The following is a 17316-nucleotide window of genomic DNA, read 5'->3' as shown; positions in this document are numbered from 1 at the left end:
CATCTTTTGATTTCTTTCTCCAAACCTTTCTCTACTAGTGCTGCCGTCAAAAACCTAAAATCTCATGTTGGCTTTTCTAATTTGTAGTGTCCCTTTGGGATGGATGCATAAAAGTGAATTGTTACATTAAAGGATATGTATGTGTGTGCCCAATTTTTGTAGGCATTTCTAAATTTCCTGCCATAACATTTGAGTTTATGTTGTCAGCACAGACAAAAGTACCATTTTCCATATGTTCTCACCAACATAAATAGTTTTCAAATTGTATTTTGCTAATCCCAAGAGGGAAATTTAATTAAAAAAAAGTTCAGGGTTACATTAATATCTTCAGAGGGAGAATCATTTGTTGCCCTTTCATCTCCTAATAAATTCATTATTCACAAGCCTGAAAAAACTTTATTTATTAAGGCAGGCTTTCATCCACTGCTTTGCTTGCAGCTTCTAACTGTAATGAAGACTATATGCTTACAAACAGGAGTCTCTAATTTTCTGTAAAAGAAACAGTAAAGTCACCTATATGAAAGAGCTTTTGTGTAGTTCTTAAAATAACAGTCATTGCTAACAGTGAGGCACATTTTGTAACAGCCTTGTTATTGACTCAAGGTACTTCTTTATTGTTACAGGGTCCTCCTGGACTTCCTGGATTTCCAGGAACACCAGGTCTTCCTGTAAGTATGATTTCGTTTCATTATTTCAAAATCCCCTAAAAGTAATTTAAGAAACATTGTAAGTGTGTTATATGCCTTTTCAAAGGGAATGCCAGGCCATGATGGTGCTCCAGGATTTCAAGGTATCCCTGGATGCAATGGAACCAAGGTGAGGTTTATGGAAATTAATTGTGGATGGTATGCTGATCATACTAGATTTAACAGTCTGAAAAGAGATAGTGTGGTTTTGTGTCTAAGACAACATTTTCAGTCTATTAAACTTCAGTAATTTATTTAAGCCTGTGTAACTAGTGAAGATAGTGCATTAGGTTAGAGGTTACTTTAAAAATCTTTGAGTAAAGTAGTATGAATATTAAAAGTGATTTAGGTATATGTGTTTCACATACTATGGAAGTTGTTATGAGTAATACTTGGTATTCTCTTATTAATTTTACTTTTAAAAATTGGTACTATTTAATTTTTTTCTACTTAATGTTTTAATTTAAAGATTTGTCATATGTTATTGATATAGTGGAGGAAAGGGCTCATGTATACCATGGAGCACATATGGAGGTCAGATGACAACCTGTAGGAGTTCATCTCCTTCCACCATGTGGGAGATGGGTATCAAATTCAGATTTTCTGAACCTTGGCAGCAGGCACCTCTACATACTGAACCATCTCACTGATTCATGCTTATTTTTCTTTTTTTTTTTTTTAACATTCTTAAATGTCACCATGAAAGCCACAAGTTTTTTATCAGCAAAAATGATGCGCTTAACAACAGCAACAAAAATAAACAAATAAACAAACAAACAAAAAAAACCTTTAGATAAGGGCACTTTGCTTGTTTGTATTCAACAAACTGACATTGATATACAGCAATAGATAATGAGGAAAATTTGTTCTTATTGTAAAATGATATTCTGTAGCTTCTTATTTTCTCGCTTTTTTCTTTTCTTAAGTAAATGTGCTATTTATGTTTATCCTTTTAACGTTTTCTGTTTGTGAATAATATTTTGTAAAACTATATCTACCCATCCTTGTGAATAATATTTTGTAAAACTATATCTACCCATCCTTATGGAAAAAGAGGGAGAAAGACCTGGAGGGGATAGGAACTCCACAAGAAGAGCAACAGAGCCAAAATACCAGGGCCCAGGGGACTCTGCAGTGACGGATACTCAAACTAAGAACCATGAATGAAGAGGACCTAGACCCTCTGTTCAGAGGAACCCCATAGGCTGCTCAGTTTCCAAGTGGATTTCCCTAGTAAGGTGAACAGGGGCTGTCTCTTACATGAACTCAGTAGCAGGCTCTTTAATCAGCTTTCCCTGGGTGTGCAGCCTTGCCAGGACACAGAGGAAGATGATGCAGCTAGCCTGGATGAGAACTAATACGCTAGGGTCAGTTAGAAGGGGAGGAGGTCCACCCCTATCATAGGACTAGGGAAAGGACATAGAGGGAGAAGAAGGAGTGTGGGTGGAACTGAAAGGAGACAAGGGAGGGGGTTGCGGAAGGGATACAAAGTGAATAAATTATAATAAATAAATATATGAATAAAATTAAATTTAAAACTATATTTAACCCTATATTTTTAAATTAATGGCATGCCAGATTTTTACAATAGGATGTATACTTTAGCTTTTGCGTTACAATGAATATGTTTTCTGAGAATTTTTAAGGCATACATCAAATCAACACAATGCTTTTAAATCCCATTATTTCCCAGGTCTCTGTAACCTTTGCCAATAATATTTCTTTTTCTTGACACAGTGTCTCACTATGTAGCCCTGGCTAGCCTCAAACTTACAGAAATCCACCTGCTGCTACTTCATAAGATCTAGAACTAAATGTGCAGCATGCCTGCCCCAACAATCAATTACAATTGTGTTTTTTTTCCTTTTATTGTTTTTTCAAGACAGGGTTTCTCTGTATAGCCTTGGCTGTCGTGGAACTCACTCTGTAGATGAGGCTGGCTTTAAACTCACAATGATCCACTTGCCTCAGCCTCCTGGGTCCTGGGGCTAAAGGCATGTGCCACCTCTACCACCACCATCCTGCTCAATTATAAAATTTTTAACGTGTAGATTTGTAAGACAAATATCCAGATTTGAGAGATTGGTTTGTGATTTTCATTCTAGTTCGGGCAGTCTTTTATGATAGGGCCAATGGGAAATTTGTTTATATGACACATTTCACGAGAAAGTGAACTATGTTGTTCCTATGCTGATGATATATCTATGTTTTAGATTTACAGTTGTTTCTTCATCTTTTAGGTGTGTGTGTGTGTGTGTGTGTGTATGTGTGTGTGTGTGCATGTGCCTGTGTGTGTTTGTGAGCCTGTGTGTTTTGCCAGCATGCCTTATGCAACAAAAAGATCAGTACTGAATTTAAACATGGAAGTCAAATGCATATGCAGATATAATATGTTGTATAATTAAAGAGATGTTTTTCACGAATTCATTCTTTCCTAGATAAAACAATTAATTTATGTTTGAGGACATCATTTATGTAATATGTTTTATGCAAATTAAATGGTTTTATTGCACATATTGCCAGATTAAAATTTTCTTACATTTCTCATTAGGTATGTAAAACATGAATCCTAAAGTTGCAGCTACAATGTATGGGTTCTTTTTCCTTTTCTTTTTCCCTTCACTTTATTAATTAATTAATTAATTAACTTATTTATTTATATTTTTTAATATTACTTACAGTTTGGAACTTTATATCCCTACTGTATCCCACTCCCTCTTTCCCTCCCAATCCCACCCTCCCACCCTCATCTCCTCCTTGTCCCTTTCCAAGTCCACTGATAAGGGAGAACCTCCTCCCCTTACATCTGATACTGGTTTATCAGGTGTCTTCATTGACTGGCTGCAAAATTTTCCTCTGTGGTCTAGCAAGGCTGCTCCTCCCTGGGGATGGGGGTGTCAAAGAACCTGCCATCGAGTTCATGTCAGAAACAGTCCCTGTTCCCCTTATTAGGGAACCCACTTGGATACTGAGCTACCAAGGGCTACATCTGAGCAGGGGCTCTAGGTTGCATCCATACATGGTCCTTGTTTGGAGAAACAGTCTCATAAAAGAACCCTGTGCCCAGATATATTCGGTCCTTGTGAAACTCCTGTCCTCTCCAGGTCGTATTAACTCCCCCCTCTTTTTTTTTTTATTCCCTGCATTCTTCCGGAGGTTTGGTTATGAGTCTTAATATCTGCTTTGATACACTGCTATGTAGAGTGTTTCAGAGGCCCTCTGTGGTAGGCTCCTGTCCTGTTTCTTGTTTTGCTCCTACATCCAATGTCCATCCCATTTGTCTTTCTAAGTGTGAATTGATCATCGTACCCTGGGTCTTCTTTCTTATCTTTTTTAGGTGGATAGATTTCAGTATCTTTATCCTATCTTATAGGTCTATATAAGTGAGTATATACCATGTGTGTCTTTCTGCTTTTGGGATACCTCACTCAGGATGATGGGGGCAGAAAAATAGCAGCAAGAAATCTTAAGTACCATATCATCTTTTCTCATCCACTAACTTAATTTTCAGCAATTCATAAAGTATATTTAACATAAAAAACAAGCAAGTACTTGGTTTACCATTATATTATTCTCTTTTTATTATTTAATTTTATTTTTTTCTTATCAGTTACATTTTATTAACTCTGTATCCCAGCCCTGTCCCGCTCCCTCATTCCCTCCCAACCCCACCCTCCCTCCCTCATCTCCACCGTGTCCCTTTCCAAGTCCACTGATGGGGGGGCCTCCTCCCCATTCATCCAATCCTGTTTTATCAGGTATCTTCAGGAGTGGCTGCGAAGCCCTCCTCTGTGGCCTAACAGGACTGCTCCTCCCTTGGGGGGTGGGGAGGTCAAAGAGTCAGTCATTGAGTTCCTGTTAGAAATAGTCCTTGTTCCCCTCACTATGGGAAACCAATTGGTTACTGAGCTTCCACAGGCTACATCTGAGCAGAGGTTCTAGGTTATATCCATACACGGTCCTTGGTTGAATGACAGTCTCTGAGAAGACCCTGTGCCCAGATATATTTGGCTCTTGTGGAGCTCCTATCCTTTCCCCATCATACTAACTCCCCTTCTTTCATATGATTCCCTGTACTCTGCTGAAGGTTTGGTCATGAGTCTTTGTATCTGCTTTGAAAACACTGCTAGTTAGAGTCTTTCAAATGCGCTCAGTAGACTCCTGTCATACGTTCAATGCACATCCCATTTGTCTTTCTAAATTAGGATTGATCATCTTACCCCTTGTCCACTCTCTTGATAATCTTTTTTAGGTGTATAGATTTCATTATGTATGTCATATCTTATAGGTCTATGTAAGTGAGTATATATCGTGTTTGTCTTTCTCCTTCTGGGATATTTCACTCAGGATGATCTTTTCTAGGTCCCACCATTTGCCTGAAATTTCATGATTTCCTTGTTTTTAATTGCTGAGTAGTATTCCATTGTGTAAAAATACCACAATTTCTTTATCCATTCCTCAACTGAGGGACATCTGGGTTGTTTCCAGGTTCTGGCTATTACGAATAAAGCTGCTACAAACATGGTTGACCAAATGTCCTTGTCGTGTACTTGAGCCTCTTTTGGATATATGCCTAGGAGTGGTATAGCTGGATCTTGAGGAAGCACTATTCCTAATTGTCTGAGAAAGCGCCACATTGCTTTCCAGAGTGGTTGTACAAGTTTGCATTCCCACCAGCAATGGCAGAGGGTTCCCCTTTCTCCACAACCTCTCCAGCATGTATTGTTTGTCACTTGAGTTTTTGATCTTAGCCATTTTGGTGGGTGTAAGGTGAAATCTCAGGGTCATTTTGATTTGCATGTCTCTGATGACTAAGGACATTGAGCATTTCTTTAAGTGTTTCTCTGCCATTCTGTATTCCTCTTCTGAGAATTCTCTGTTTAGCTCTGTACCCCATTGCTCGGTTTGCTGCTTTTTAACTTCTTTAGTTCTTTATATATTCTGGATATCAGCCTTCTGTCAGATGTACGGTTGGGTGAAGATCATTTCCCAATCTGTAGGCTGTCGTTTTATTCTGACAACAATGTCCTTTGCTTTACAGAAGCTTTTCAGCTTCATAAGGTCCCATTTATCGATTGTTGCTCTTAGAGCCTGTGCTGTTGGTGTTCTGTTCAGGAAGTTGTCTCCTGTGCCAGTGAGTTCCAATGTCTTACCCACTTTTTCTTCTAACCGATTTAGTGTATCTGGTTTTATGTTGATATCTTTGATCCACTTGGACTTTAGTTTTGTGCAGGGTGATAAATATGGATGTATTTTCATTTTTCTGCATGTAGACATCCAGTTGGACCAGCACCATTTTTTGAAGATGCTGTCTTTTTTCCATTGAATGGTTTTGGCTTCTTTGTCAAAAATCAAGTATTCATAGGTGTGTGGGTTTATTTCTGGGTCTTCTATACGGTTCCATTGATCCTCCTTCCTGTTTCTATGCTAATATGTTTCTAAACCCAAAATGGAGAATGCTTCCTTTCTCTGTGGAATTACTGGTTTTTGTATTGTTTTTTTTTTTTTGGACATATTTTTCTGCATATAAAATGTGATGCACAGAAGGCCATTCGACAATAAATAAAAACCACAGAGACTTAGTAATTTTGCCCTGTAAAAACCTTATGACAGTTGAGTGACATCTGGGTTGTTTCCAGATTCTGGCTATTATGAATAAAGCTGCTACAAAGAAGTTTGAGCAACTGTCCTTGTTGTATGCATGAGCATATTTTGGATATAAGCCTAAGAGTGGTATAGTTGGCTCTTGAGGAAGAACTATTCCTAATTGTCTGAGAAAGAACTAGATTGATTTCCAAAGTGTTTGTACAAGTTTACATTCTCTCCAGCAATGGAGGAGTGTCCTCCTTTCTCCACATACTCTCCAACATGTATTGTCACTTGAGTATTTGATTTTAGCCATTTTGATGAATATGGAAATTGTGGTACATTTACACAGTAGAATATTACTCAGCAATTATAAATAAGGAAAAAATGAAATTTGCAGGCAAATGGTAGGAAGTAGAAAAGATCATCCTGAGTGAGGTATCCCAGAATCAGAAAGACACACATGATATATACTCACTTCTAAGTGGATATTAGACATACAATATATGATAAACATACCAAAATCTGTGCACTTAAGAAGCTAAGCAAAAAGGAGGATCCTAGGTAAAATGATCAATCCTCACTGAGGAAGGCAGACCAGATGGACATCTGAAGAGGAAAAAAAAAACAAAACAAGGAACAAGACAGGAGCCTATCACACAGGGCCTCTGAAAGACTGTACCCATCAAGGTATCAAAGCAGGTGTTGAAAATCATAGCCAAACTTTGAGCAGAGTGCAGGGAATATTATGAAAGAAGTGGGAGATAGTAAGATCTGGAGAGGACAGGAGCTCCACAAGGAGAGCAACAGAGCGAAAAAATCTGGGCGCAGGGGTCTTTTCTGAGACTGATACTCTTACCAAGGACCATGCATGGAGATAACCTAGAACCCTAGCACAGATGTAGCCCATGGAAGTTCAGTCTCCAAGTGGATTCCCTAGAAATGAGAACAGGGCCTGTCTCTGACATGAACTCAGTGGCTGGCTCTTTGATCACCTCCCTCTGAGGGGAAAGCAGCCTTACTAGACCACAGAGGAAGACAATGCAGCCAGTCCTGATGAGACCTGATAGGCTAGGGCCAGAGGGAAAGGGAGCAGGTCCTCCCCTATCAGTGGACTTGGGGAGGGGCATGGGAGGAGATGAGGGAGAAAGAGGATGAGGAAGGGGGCTACAGCTGGGATATAAAGTGAATAAACTGTAATTAATAAAAAAATAATTAAAAGAACCTTCTGTCAGGTTTGTTTGTAGAACTCCTGTAGCATACATAAATATTTAAATAGAATTTGTGTTGGTGTTCTTCTATCTCAATTTTAAATGTTGTTTTCTGAACCAAATGTCTGTGTAGTGGATGAAAAAGAGTGGGTCCATAAAAAATATAATGGTTTGAAATTGCCCGAACTGTTGCTACTGTCTTTTTGGTGTATTAATAACAGTTTTCTTTGCCACCTTTTCCTTATTACAAAAACTAATTTTAAATAGTTTACAATAAAGGAAAAACAGAATGATAAATTTGAAATAAGAATTTATACAACACATGGTCAGGAAATTACCATTTCATTTTTCCTTTATTGTAAACTATTTAATGTGATAATTATCAGAATTCTCTGGTGTTATGGTATCAAAATAGATTTTTCAAAAGAAAATGACTGTGGTAGAGTTTTCCCTTTAACTTTCTCTGGAGTAGTTGCGAAGAGATAAAAGTATCTTGTTTGGTAGGTTAAATTGCAATGGATAGTTGATACTGAGGTAATTGAAAGTGGATGCTAATGAATCTTTGGTGATCTGGTATGTTTCAAATGGCTTTTAAAGATGTTCACTATTTCTTCTTTCTCTACACTCTTTCTTTTTAACTCCTTTTAGGGAGAACGTGGATTTCCAGGAAGTCCAGGGTTTCCTGGTTTACAAGGTCCCCCTGTAAGTTCTAAAATTCAGAATTCAAATGAACTCAAGAAGTAGCAGAAAAGGTGTGGATACAAATTTCATTCATATGGAACAAAGTAAAGTAGCAAACTAGGGATTTTTTTTTAAAGAAATGGCTAAAAGTGCTTCATGCTGAAAAAATTAAGGATTCTATGATAGTTAATATAAATGTTTCATGTAAGAATCCTATAATATAAATATTCTGATGTGATCTCATAGAATTTTTTTCAGATTGCTTTCTTTTGTATAACATGTGTTATTTTGTTTACTCCTGCCCAATTTGCATAAACCCCCTTCTTTCTTTTTAATAATAGGGACCTCCTGGGATTCCAGGTATGAAGGTATGTATCTCATGCTGAGAAGATATAAATAAATAAAACATGTAGAAAGCCTGCAACTGCAGTAAGTTAGTAACTACAACTTCTGTCTATAAATGGATACATATAGAACTTATGAAATTAAACATAGAGAGTAAACTCTTTAAGTAGTATACTGTGTAATTTTATGTACTGAAATTCTTGAAAAATGTGTGTGTGTTGCTCCACCTCTGTTTCAAATTGTCTCTAATCACATTTTAATAGCACTGACTGCTGGTTCTCTCTAGAAGTATTATTTTCCTAAAATTTATTTATTTGTTTATTCAATTTACATCCCAACCCTATCCCCCTCTCCTCCTGGTCCCACAGTCTCTCCTTCTTCCCACATTCGCCTTTCCCTATTCCTCAGATAAGGGTAGCCCAACCCACCGGAGCCCCACTTGCCCACCCACCCCAGCTATTCAAGTCCTTTCAGGACTGAGCTTGTCTTTTTCCCCTCTGGCCTGGCAGGCAGCCCCGCCAGGGGGAAGTGATCAGAATGCAGGCAACAGAGTCCATGTCAGAAATAGCCCCTGCTCCTCTTACTAGGCTATGCACATGAAGGCTGAGCTTTTCGTCTGCTACATCTATGTAGGGGGCCTAGGTCCAGTCTATGCACTGTCCTTGGTTGGTGCTTCAGTATCCACAGTCCCCTCTGGGCCCTGATTATTTGGCTCTGTTGGTCTTCTTGTGGAGCTCTGGGCACCTCCATGTCCTTCTATCTTTCCTTACACTTTTCCACAAGACTCTTTATGTTTTACCCAATGTTTGGATGTGAATCTCACCATCTGTTTTGCCTCTCAGAGGATAGCAATGCTAGGCTCCTGTGCATATAGCAGAATATTGGTTATAATGTAGGGGCTGGCGCTCTCTCTCAGGTGAGGGTCTCAGGTGGGGTCATGCATGGATTGGACATTCCTTCAACCTCTGCTTTATCTTTATCCCTGCATATCTTATAAGCAGGGTAAATTTTGGGTCAAAGTTATGTGGTGGGTTAGTGATCCCTTTCCTCCACCTGGAATCCCATCTTTTTAGTCTCAGGTAGAGTCACCCCCATATACTCTCAGAAACTTACCCTGTCTTAGGTCTCCAGCTTGTCTCAGAGATGCCTCTGCCCACAGTTTTTCTTCTCCCTAGCTCTCAGCTCCACCCTCATTTCTCTCTGGGACCCCTCTCCTACTTTGTTCCCTCTCTTCACCCATTCTGCTGTTTATTCTATTTCTCCTGAGTGAGATTTAAGCATCCTCCCTTGGGTCCTTCTTGTTACTCTTCTTTGAGTCTGTGAGTTATAGTATGTTTATCCTGTACTGTATGGCTAAAATCCACTTATAAGTAAGTACATACCATGTGTCTTGATGTATTCCTTATCTTTGGTTTCTGTAACAGTTTAGTCTCCAATACTTTTTCTTCCATTTGATAGTTCTGATTCTTTAGTACAAGTTCATTCTATTCTGTCTTGCAATCATTAACACATAACTGACTGTTTCTTTTCTTCTATACCTGTTAATACTAGTCCAAGGTATTTATTCATTGGATGACTATGTAGTCACTGACCATCTGCATTTATAACTTCAAATCAAGCTTCTTTTCTGAGTCCAAGATTTATGTGTTCACCAGCCTCCTTAGAATCTCTGCACAACCAGCACTCAAGGAGGCAGAGACAGGAGGATCTCTCTGTTAGAGGGTAGCCTGGTCTACAAATGGAGTCCAGGACAGCAAAGGCTACATAGGAAAACCCTTTCTTAAATAAACAAAGCAGTCAAACAAACAAACAAAAAAAGAAAGCAAAAACTAAACAAAATTCTCTCCTCAAATATTTCACAGATGCTCAGGTTAACTTGTCAGAAATTGACCCTCAAATAACCCTTTCCAATCCATTAAATCTCCATATAAAGTATCTGTCACTATACATTACATTATTTTAAAATTATGTTTTATTAATTCTTAAAAAGATGTCCATTCAACATATTTTATTATTTTCAGCCCCCATTCTTCCAGATCTATCTCCACCTTTCACACTCCATTGCTCTCCCTTCTTTTATAGCTCATTGAGGTCAGTTTGTGCTGTCCATATTTCTGTGTGTGTAAGTCCATCACTGAAGCATAATTACCCTGTCAGAAGCCATATCCCTAAAGAAAATTGACTCTTCCTCACTCAGATGCCATCTGCTGTCAATAACTTTTCATGTAGGGGGTGGGGTTTCATAAGACCCACCTCCCTCCATGTTGCATGTTGACTGGATTAATCTTGTACAGGTAACCAGTTACTGTGAATTCCATTATGTCCAGAAGACTCTGTTTTGCCCTAGTTCTCCTCGACATCTATTACTTATAATTTTCTTGTCCAGTTTTCTATGAACTTCTCTAAATCTTGGAATGAGGACTATGATACAAATTGTCCTTATCATGATTGACCATTCCACTGACACTTGTACTTCCACTTCCCTGTACTTTGATTAGTTGTGAGTTTCTGCATTAACCATTGCTCACCACACAAAGACACTCCTCTCATGATATCTAAGGGTTGAATTGATTTACACTATGTCAATTTAACAATTAAAGTACTAAAGATAAGCCCTGGAGCTCATGAGCTTCCCAGCAATGGGTTCTTGGCCATATTTACACTACCAGGCAAGAGTTTCCTCCTGTGCAGTGGGCCTTAAAAAACAATCAGAGAGCAGTTGGATACTTCCATAACATTAACTCTACCTATGGGATTGACTCCTCTTGCTGGTCATTGTTGTAGCAACAGTCTTATCTTAAGCCATTTTTTTTTCTTTGATCACTAGTATCACTGGTCTGAATTTAGCTCATTTAAGACCTTAAAAATGCTGTTTTCTTTTTATAGGAGACTTCCTGCATGCTACATAAGCACTCTACCACTGAGCCAGTGCAGCTTTTAATTTCTTATGGAAAATTATACTTATTTTTCAGGCTGAAACTACATATTCTTTTCACATTACTAATACGACTGCCTAGTTAACTATCTGTATTACTTATTTATCACTCACCCTGCCATTTTGTTTTACTTTATAGACTGAGACAGAATATACTATCATCTTGTTTACTTGCTATGGTTTATGTTTCTCTATTATGTTTTTTGGCCTCATGAGAAAAAAGGCTCTACTTTTTTATTACTAAGTGCCCAGACCCTAACACAATTCTTCACAAATACTTTATATCTAATACATATTTTAATTAATGAATAACTAAAAGTGCCACAATCTCCTAATAAATCTATTGTACTTTGGTATAATATGAATACTTTTTAATTTATTTTTCAAAGGTAAATTTGTTCATGAAATTACTGATGTGCTTAAACTTTCACTGTACTTATGCACTAAAATGAACTCTCAGATTATTATTTATGTTCATGCTGATTTTCATGAATGATAATGATTACAACTTATACTTTTTTTTTTTTAAAGGGGGAACCAGGCAGTATAATCATGTCATCACTGCTAGGACCAAAGGGTAATCCAGGATACCAAGGTCCTCCTGGAATACAAGTAAGCATACAGGGATTTTTTGTTTGTTTACTATGTGGTTAAATCAGAGGATCATGCAAGTCCTGAACCATCAATACTTCCTGTTTTAGGTATACAAATTATCATGTGAAAATTTTAAGTCATCAATATACTCTTTCTATTCTAAAGTGAGAACAATGTTCTCACTGGGACTGGGAAAGTTTTAACAAGCTACTTTTGCATACTTTTATCTATATACCCAGTGTCTATGGATATTTGTGTTTGTGGCAGCAAAAGTTTGCATCAAAAATAACTTCCTACAAACTTCTTATGCTATAGGCAGCAGTAGCATCCACAATAAGTGTTCTTTTTACAGATAAATATCATTGATCTGTCTCTTAAGACATTAAAATACCATCTGTAACGGCATCAATTATGCATGAGATCTGAGCATACTTTAGAAGATGGAAGGACTGAAATTTATGCATGGTAAACATCAAGTGTAGTCTTAAAAAAGATTGTGTTAGTTTATAAATATACAGAGAGACAGTAATGACTTTTGAGTATTTATAGATGAGGAAGTCCGTTATCATTTATGAGAATCAATCTCTTCACCCAAAATACAAATCAGGGGGTTTTATTATTTCATCACCAAAACACAATGTTGAAATTTTTTTTCATTTGTTCATTTTTTTTTTATTCTGCATCTGGCAGTAACAGTCACACTGTCTTAAGTCCATTCAATCTTGTCCTTGATTTTTCATGGAGTATATTATGAATATTTAAAACAAAAATATAACAGAGTACATCTAGAATTTATTCTGATACAATGCAAAATGAACACCTATGAAAGCTCTCAATCCCAACAGAACATTTAACAACGAAAACACTACAAATAATTCTGAATCGAAATGTTGTTAACTGGAACAGTCTTCTGAATTACCTCAATATATAACTGGCAGCCAGAATAAATTGTTGAAAGTTGCTTTATTCCCTAAACTGTATTAGTTTTCTTTTATAATATGTGATAGTCATGCAGATTTCTGTAATGTGTGTGTTCTCCTTGGTTTGCTAAGGTTAATATTGTTTTGTTCCATTTTTTATTTAGTTTTCATTATGTATTTATCATGTTTTTATCTATCATTGTAGAACATAACTTTCTGAATGCTATATCCAATCTGTTTTATTGAGTTACATCATAAGATACTTAGCCCTTCTATCTGTATCTGTATAAATTTTAAGTTCTGATAATAATTCTGGGATATAGACTTATGAAAATAACTTAAGTTTCATACATTTATTTATTTATAAGATAAGGTAAAGGGTTGAATTTCTAGGGTTTTTTTTCATCTTTTTTTTTACTGTTTATATAACAGGGTCCACCTGGTCCCAAGGGTCTATCAGGTCCAAGTGGTCCTCCAGGACCACCAGGTTTCATGGTAAGTTTCTGTAATTGTATTTTTTCTTCTTTGCTTTTTGACTTACAGATGTGATTACTGACTGTGCTAGTTGAAAGTTAACTCAATTTCAATATTCATGGCTTTAATTTTGTTATTCAATGGTAACTCTGTTATGGCAAACAGTGCATTATAAGAAAGCAAAGCCCCTATGTTTTTATATAGATGAAAAAAATGACACACATAAAAGTAAATATGTGAAATGGAAGCTATACACAGAGCTCAATGATAGAATGATTGCTTAGCACATATAAGGCCCTGCTCTCTCCAGTGCATAAAAAATAAAGATAATAAATCCTACTATAATACTTAGATTTCATTCTCATCATGATTGGAGTTAAACCTTTGCTTCCCTCTTTTTAAAAAGGCAACGAAATTGCATCTTGGTGTCCCATATATTATGTATTTAAGTGACAATTTTCATTAATCCTGTATGGACAATGCCATTTTGTTTGTGACAATTGGTTCCTATTCTTTTTTTAAAATTTTTTATTAATTACACTTTATTCATTTTGTATCCCCCCATAAGTCCCTCCCTCCTCCCCTCCCAATCCCACCCTCCCTCCCCTTTCTGCATGCATGTCACTCCCCAAGTCCACTGATAGGGGAGGTTCTCCTCTTCTTTCTGATCTTAGTCTATCAGTTCTCATCAAAAGTGGCTGCATTGTCCTCTACTGTGGCCTGGTAAGGCTGCTCCCCCCTTAGGGGGAGGTGATCAACAAGCAGGCCAATCAGATTATGTCAGAGGCAGTCTCTCTTCCCATTACTAGGTAACCTACTTGGACACTGAACTGCCATGGGCTACATCTGTGAAGGGGTTCTAGATTATCTCCACGAATAGTCCTTGGTTGGAGTATGAATCTCTGGGAAGTTCCCTGTGTTCAAATTATCTTGTTCTGTTGCTCTCCTTGTGGAGTTCCCGTTCCCTCCAGCTCTTACTATTTCCCACTTCTTACATAAAATTCCATTCACTCTGCCCATCAGTATATACTCACTCATATAAACATACAACATAGAATAAACCCACTAAAATCTGTACATCTAAACAAACTAAGCAAAAGAGAGGACCCTAACTAAAATGTTCAATCCCCATCCTGAAAGGCAAAGAGGATGGACATCAGAAGAAAAAGAAAATAGGAAACAACCTTGAAACCTGCCACAGAGGGCCTCTGAAAGCCTCTGCAGTATAGACTGTCAAAGCAGATGCTGAGCCTGATGGTTCCTATTCTTAAATAGGAGAGATACTTTATTCTTTGTTCCAGAAGAACCTACTGAAATACCTTAGTAAACGCTTAAATCCCCCTCCATTCAGTTTGAATTCATTGTAAACATCCTGTAAAGCAGGGAACCCTGGGCCATGACACTTTTTCATAATTCTTCTCTTACAATATTACCGTTGTTGGGTCTGTTAGTAAACCCTACTTTCTTTAACTCTTGTAAAATAACTGATTGACTTCACACTTCTAAGTATTTCTTCAATTAACCCATATTCAACAGAGGAAGCAAAGTCTTAGAAATGACACTCCAGTATGATATATAAATAGAGAATGCTGATATTAAAAGCAGTATATATAACAGACAAATGCCTGTTTAACATTTCTTTTTAAATAGTGACTTTATTCTTGATAATGTGTGTGTGTGTGTGTGTGTATGTGTGTGTGTGTGTGTGTGTGATAAACATGGTCATATTTATCCTCCATTTCTCCCCTGTAAATCTCCCCATATGTCTGTCAACATTTTCCTCCAAACTTCATGTTTTTAAAAAGTAACTCATTAAATCCAGTTATTGCTGTCCATATGTACATGGGTGTGAATCCATCAGATGCAGTATGGGAATCCTATCAGTGGCCACATCCTCAAGAAAGTGTGATTCTCACTTCCTTAGCAACTGCCAACTGCTGATAGCTCCTCAGTGAGAAGAGGAGCCTGGAGGTCATCTACTCTCTCTATGCTAATATTTTTGCTGGCATGATATTGTAAATGTATTGTGTAGGCAATCTCAGTTTCTGTGCAATAAACATGTCAACATTTTACAGCACTCCTTATCTTCTGCTTCATATGGTCTTTCTACTTTCTCTTCCTTAATGTTTCCTGAGCCTTGGGAGGGGAGGGATGTTGATACAGATATCCAGCTTAAGGCTGAGAACCCAATCTCATATTCTCACTGTTTGACTAGTATCTCCCACTGACTACTCCTTAACACAAAAAGGATTTTTAACCAAGGTTTAAAACAGCCCAAGTCTATTGGAATAAAAATAAATATCTAAGTGCCATGTAGATGACATGACCATTTAAAAAAATAGCATTAAGGTTTTATCATTGTATTTAAGACCTTCTTGGCTTTGGGCTTTTGACCAGGCTTACAGTATAAAGTTTGCCATTCCTTCCAGTGGTGCGGGCCTCGCATCCAATCAAAAAAAATTATTTGCACAACAGTCATGCACCAGTGGGCATATCTTGTCTAGTAGGTACGTATTATAGTATGCAGGACCCAGCACTGAGTAAGACCATTATGTGTTTTACTCCAAGTATTCTATGCAGCACCTTTTGGCACTATGAAATCTGGCCATTAGGTAGAAGGTTTCTTGGTGTGTTTGAGATTGGTTTCTTTGAATCCTACTGCCAAATTGTGAAGTGTCTTCAACAGTTAGATCTGAACATATAGTGATGGAGGATAACCAAGAAATGCTTATTTAAATTTTCATACCTTGAGACATTTTTAGCAATACAAGCACAATGGCATACAACAAAGCTGGATTGAGCATGTGCTTTTTAAAAATCAACTTCTTTGTTTCCCATAATTATGATTAAAAACAGCATGTTCATTGAAGTTGACTTTATTGTTTTGGTACTTGTGCTACCTATCCTTCTCATATATCAATCGTAATTTTCTACCTTTGTCAATTCTCAACCTGTCTAGGTTGTTTTAATTAATTGAACCGTGTGCCTCTGAAAAAAAATACAATCATGAGGAAGAAATAGGATTTTTATGATACTTCATTTTAGTACACAGCTACTTTATGAGTGAGATATATCTTCATTCTTAAAAATAGATGAAGGTATATTTAAGTTGTCACATTTTATAAAACCAAATAATTTTAAAGAAACATCTTGAGAGCTGGAGAGATGGCTCAGAGGTTAAGAGCACTGGCTGTTCTTCCAAAAGTCTTGAGTTCAACTCCCAGCAACCACATGGTGGCTAATTACCATCTACAATGATGTCTAGGACCCTCTTTGGTGTCAAGGCACACATGTAGGCAGAACACTGTATAAGTAATAAATAAGTATTTTTTAAAAAAGAAACATCTTACTAAAATGGTTTTTTTCTTCTTTTTTTTTTTTTTTTGTCTTTTAAGGGCCCTCCTGGCCCACCAGGCCCTCCAGGACCAAAGGTAATGTTCTTTCTCTTTGCATCATTTATTTTGTGTTTGTTATTGTTAATGAAACTTTAAACTGAAACTTCTCTCTTCAGGGAAATATGGGCTTAAGTTTCCAGGGATCCAAAGGTGAAAAGGTGAGTAAATAAAAAGTTGGCTATTCAGCCTTTGTGTTTCTCCTTTTAAAGTAGTTTTTACTCTTTTTTCTTCCTCTGTTTCTTAAAATGGATCATATAAATGTTTAGTAGACTATTAAATATCTATAATAAACTTATAGTAGATTATTAAATACCACTGTGTGTTTTGTTGTGTAAATAGGGTGAACAAGGTCTTCAGGGCCCACCTGGTCCACCCGGACAGATCAATGAACAGAAAAGACCAATTGACATAGAATTTGAGAAAGGAGATCAGGTAATCTCTTGGGGAGGGAAATTTGATAAAGATTTTATTATAGATTTGTTAATTAGC

General features: G+C 37.1%; 1 protein-coding gene across 1 annotated transcript in view; it reads left to right on the top strand.

Annotated features, from left to right (window-relative positions):
• Positions 1 to 17316, top strand: part of Col4a5 (collagen type IV alpha 5 chain) — a gene marked incomplete at its 5' end in the record, with an annotated part of 167757 nt that overhangs the window by 16837 nt on the left and 133604 nt on the right. The window contains 9 exons of the mRNA XM_055604962.1: positions 624 to 668; positions 754 to 816; positions 8132 to 8185; positions 8506 to 8532; positions 11976 to 12056; positions 13391 to 13453; positions 16828 to 16863; positions 16944 to 16985; positions 17167 to 17259. Coding sequence (XP_055460937.1) covers positions 624 to 668; positions 754 to 816; positions 8132 to 8185; positions 8506 to 8532; positions 11976 to 12056; positions 13391 to 13453; positions 16828 to 16863; positions 16944 to 16985; positions 17167 to 17259 — 504 coding nt within the window. The remainder of the gene's footprint in view (positions 1 to 623; positions 669 to 753; positions 817 to 8131; positions 8186 to 8505; positions 8533 to 11975; positions 12057 to 13390; positions 13454 to 16827; positions 16864 to 16943; positions 16986 to 17166; positions 17260 to 17316) is intronic.

The sequence above is a fragment of the Psammomys obesus genome, unplaced genomic scaffold, assembly GCF_907164565.1.
Source record: "Psammomys obesus unplaced genomic scaffold, mPsaObe1.curated_primary_1811, whole genome shotgun sequence".
Taxonomy (NCBI): Eukaryota; Metazoa; Chordata; class Mammalia; order Rodentia; family Muridae; genus Psammomys; species Psammomys obesus.
This window is presented reverse-complemented; position numbering and strand designations above follow the sequence as displayed.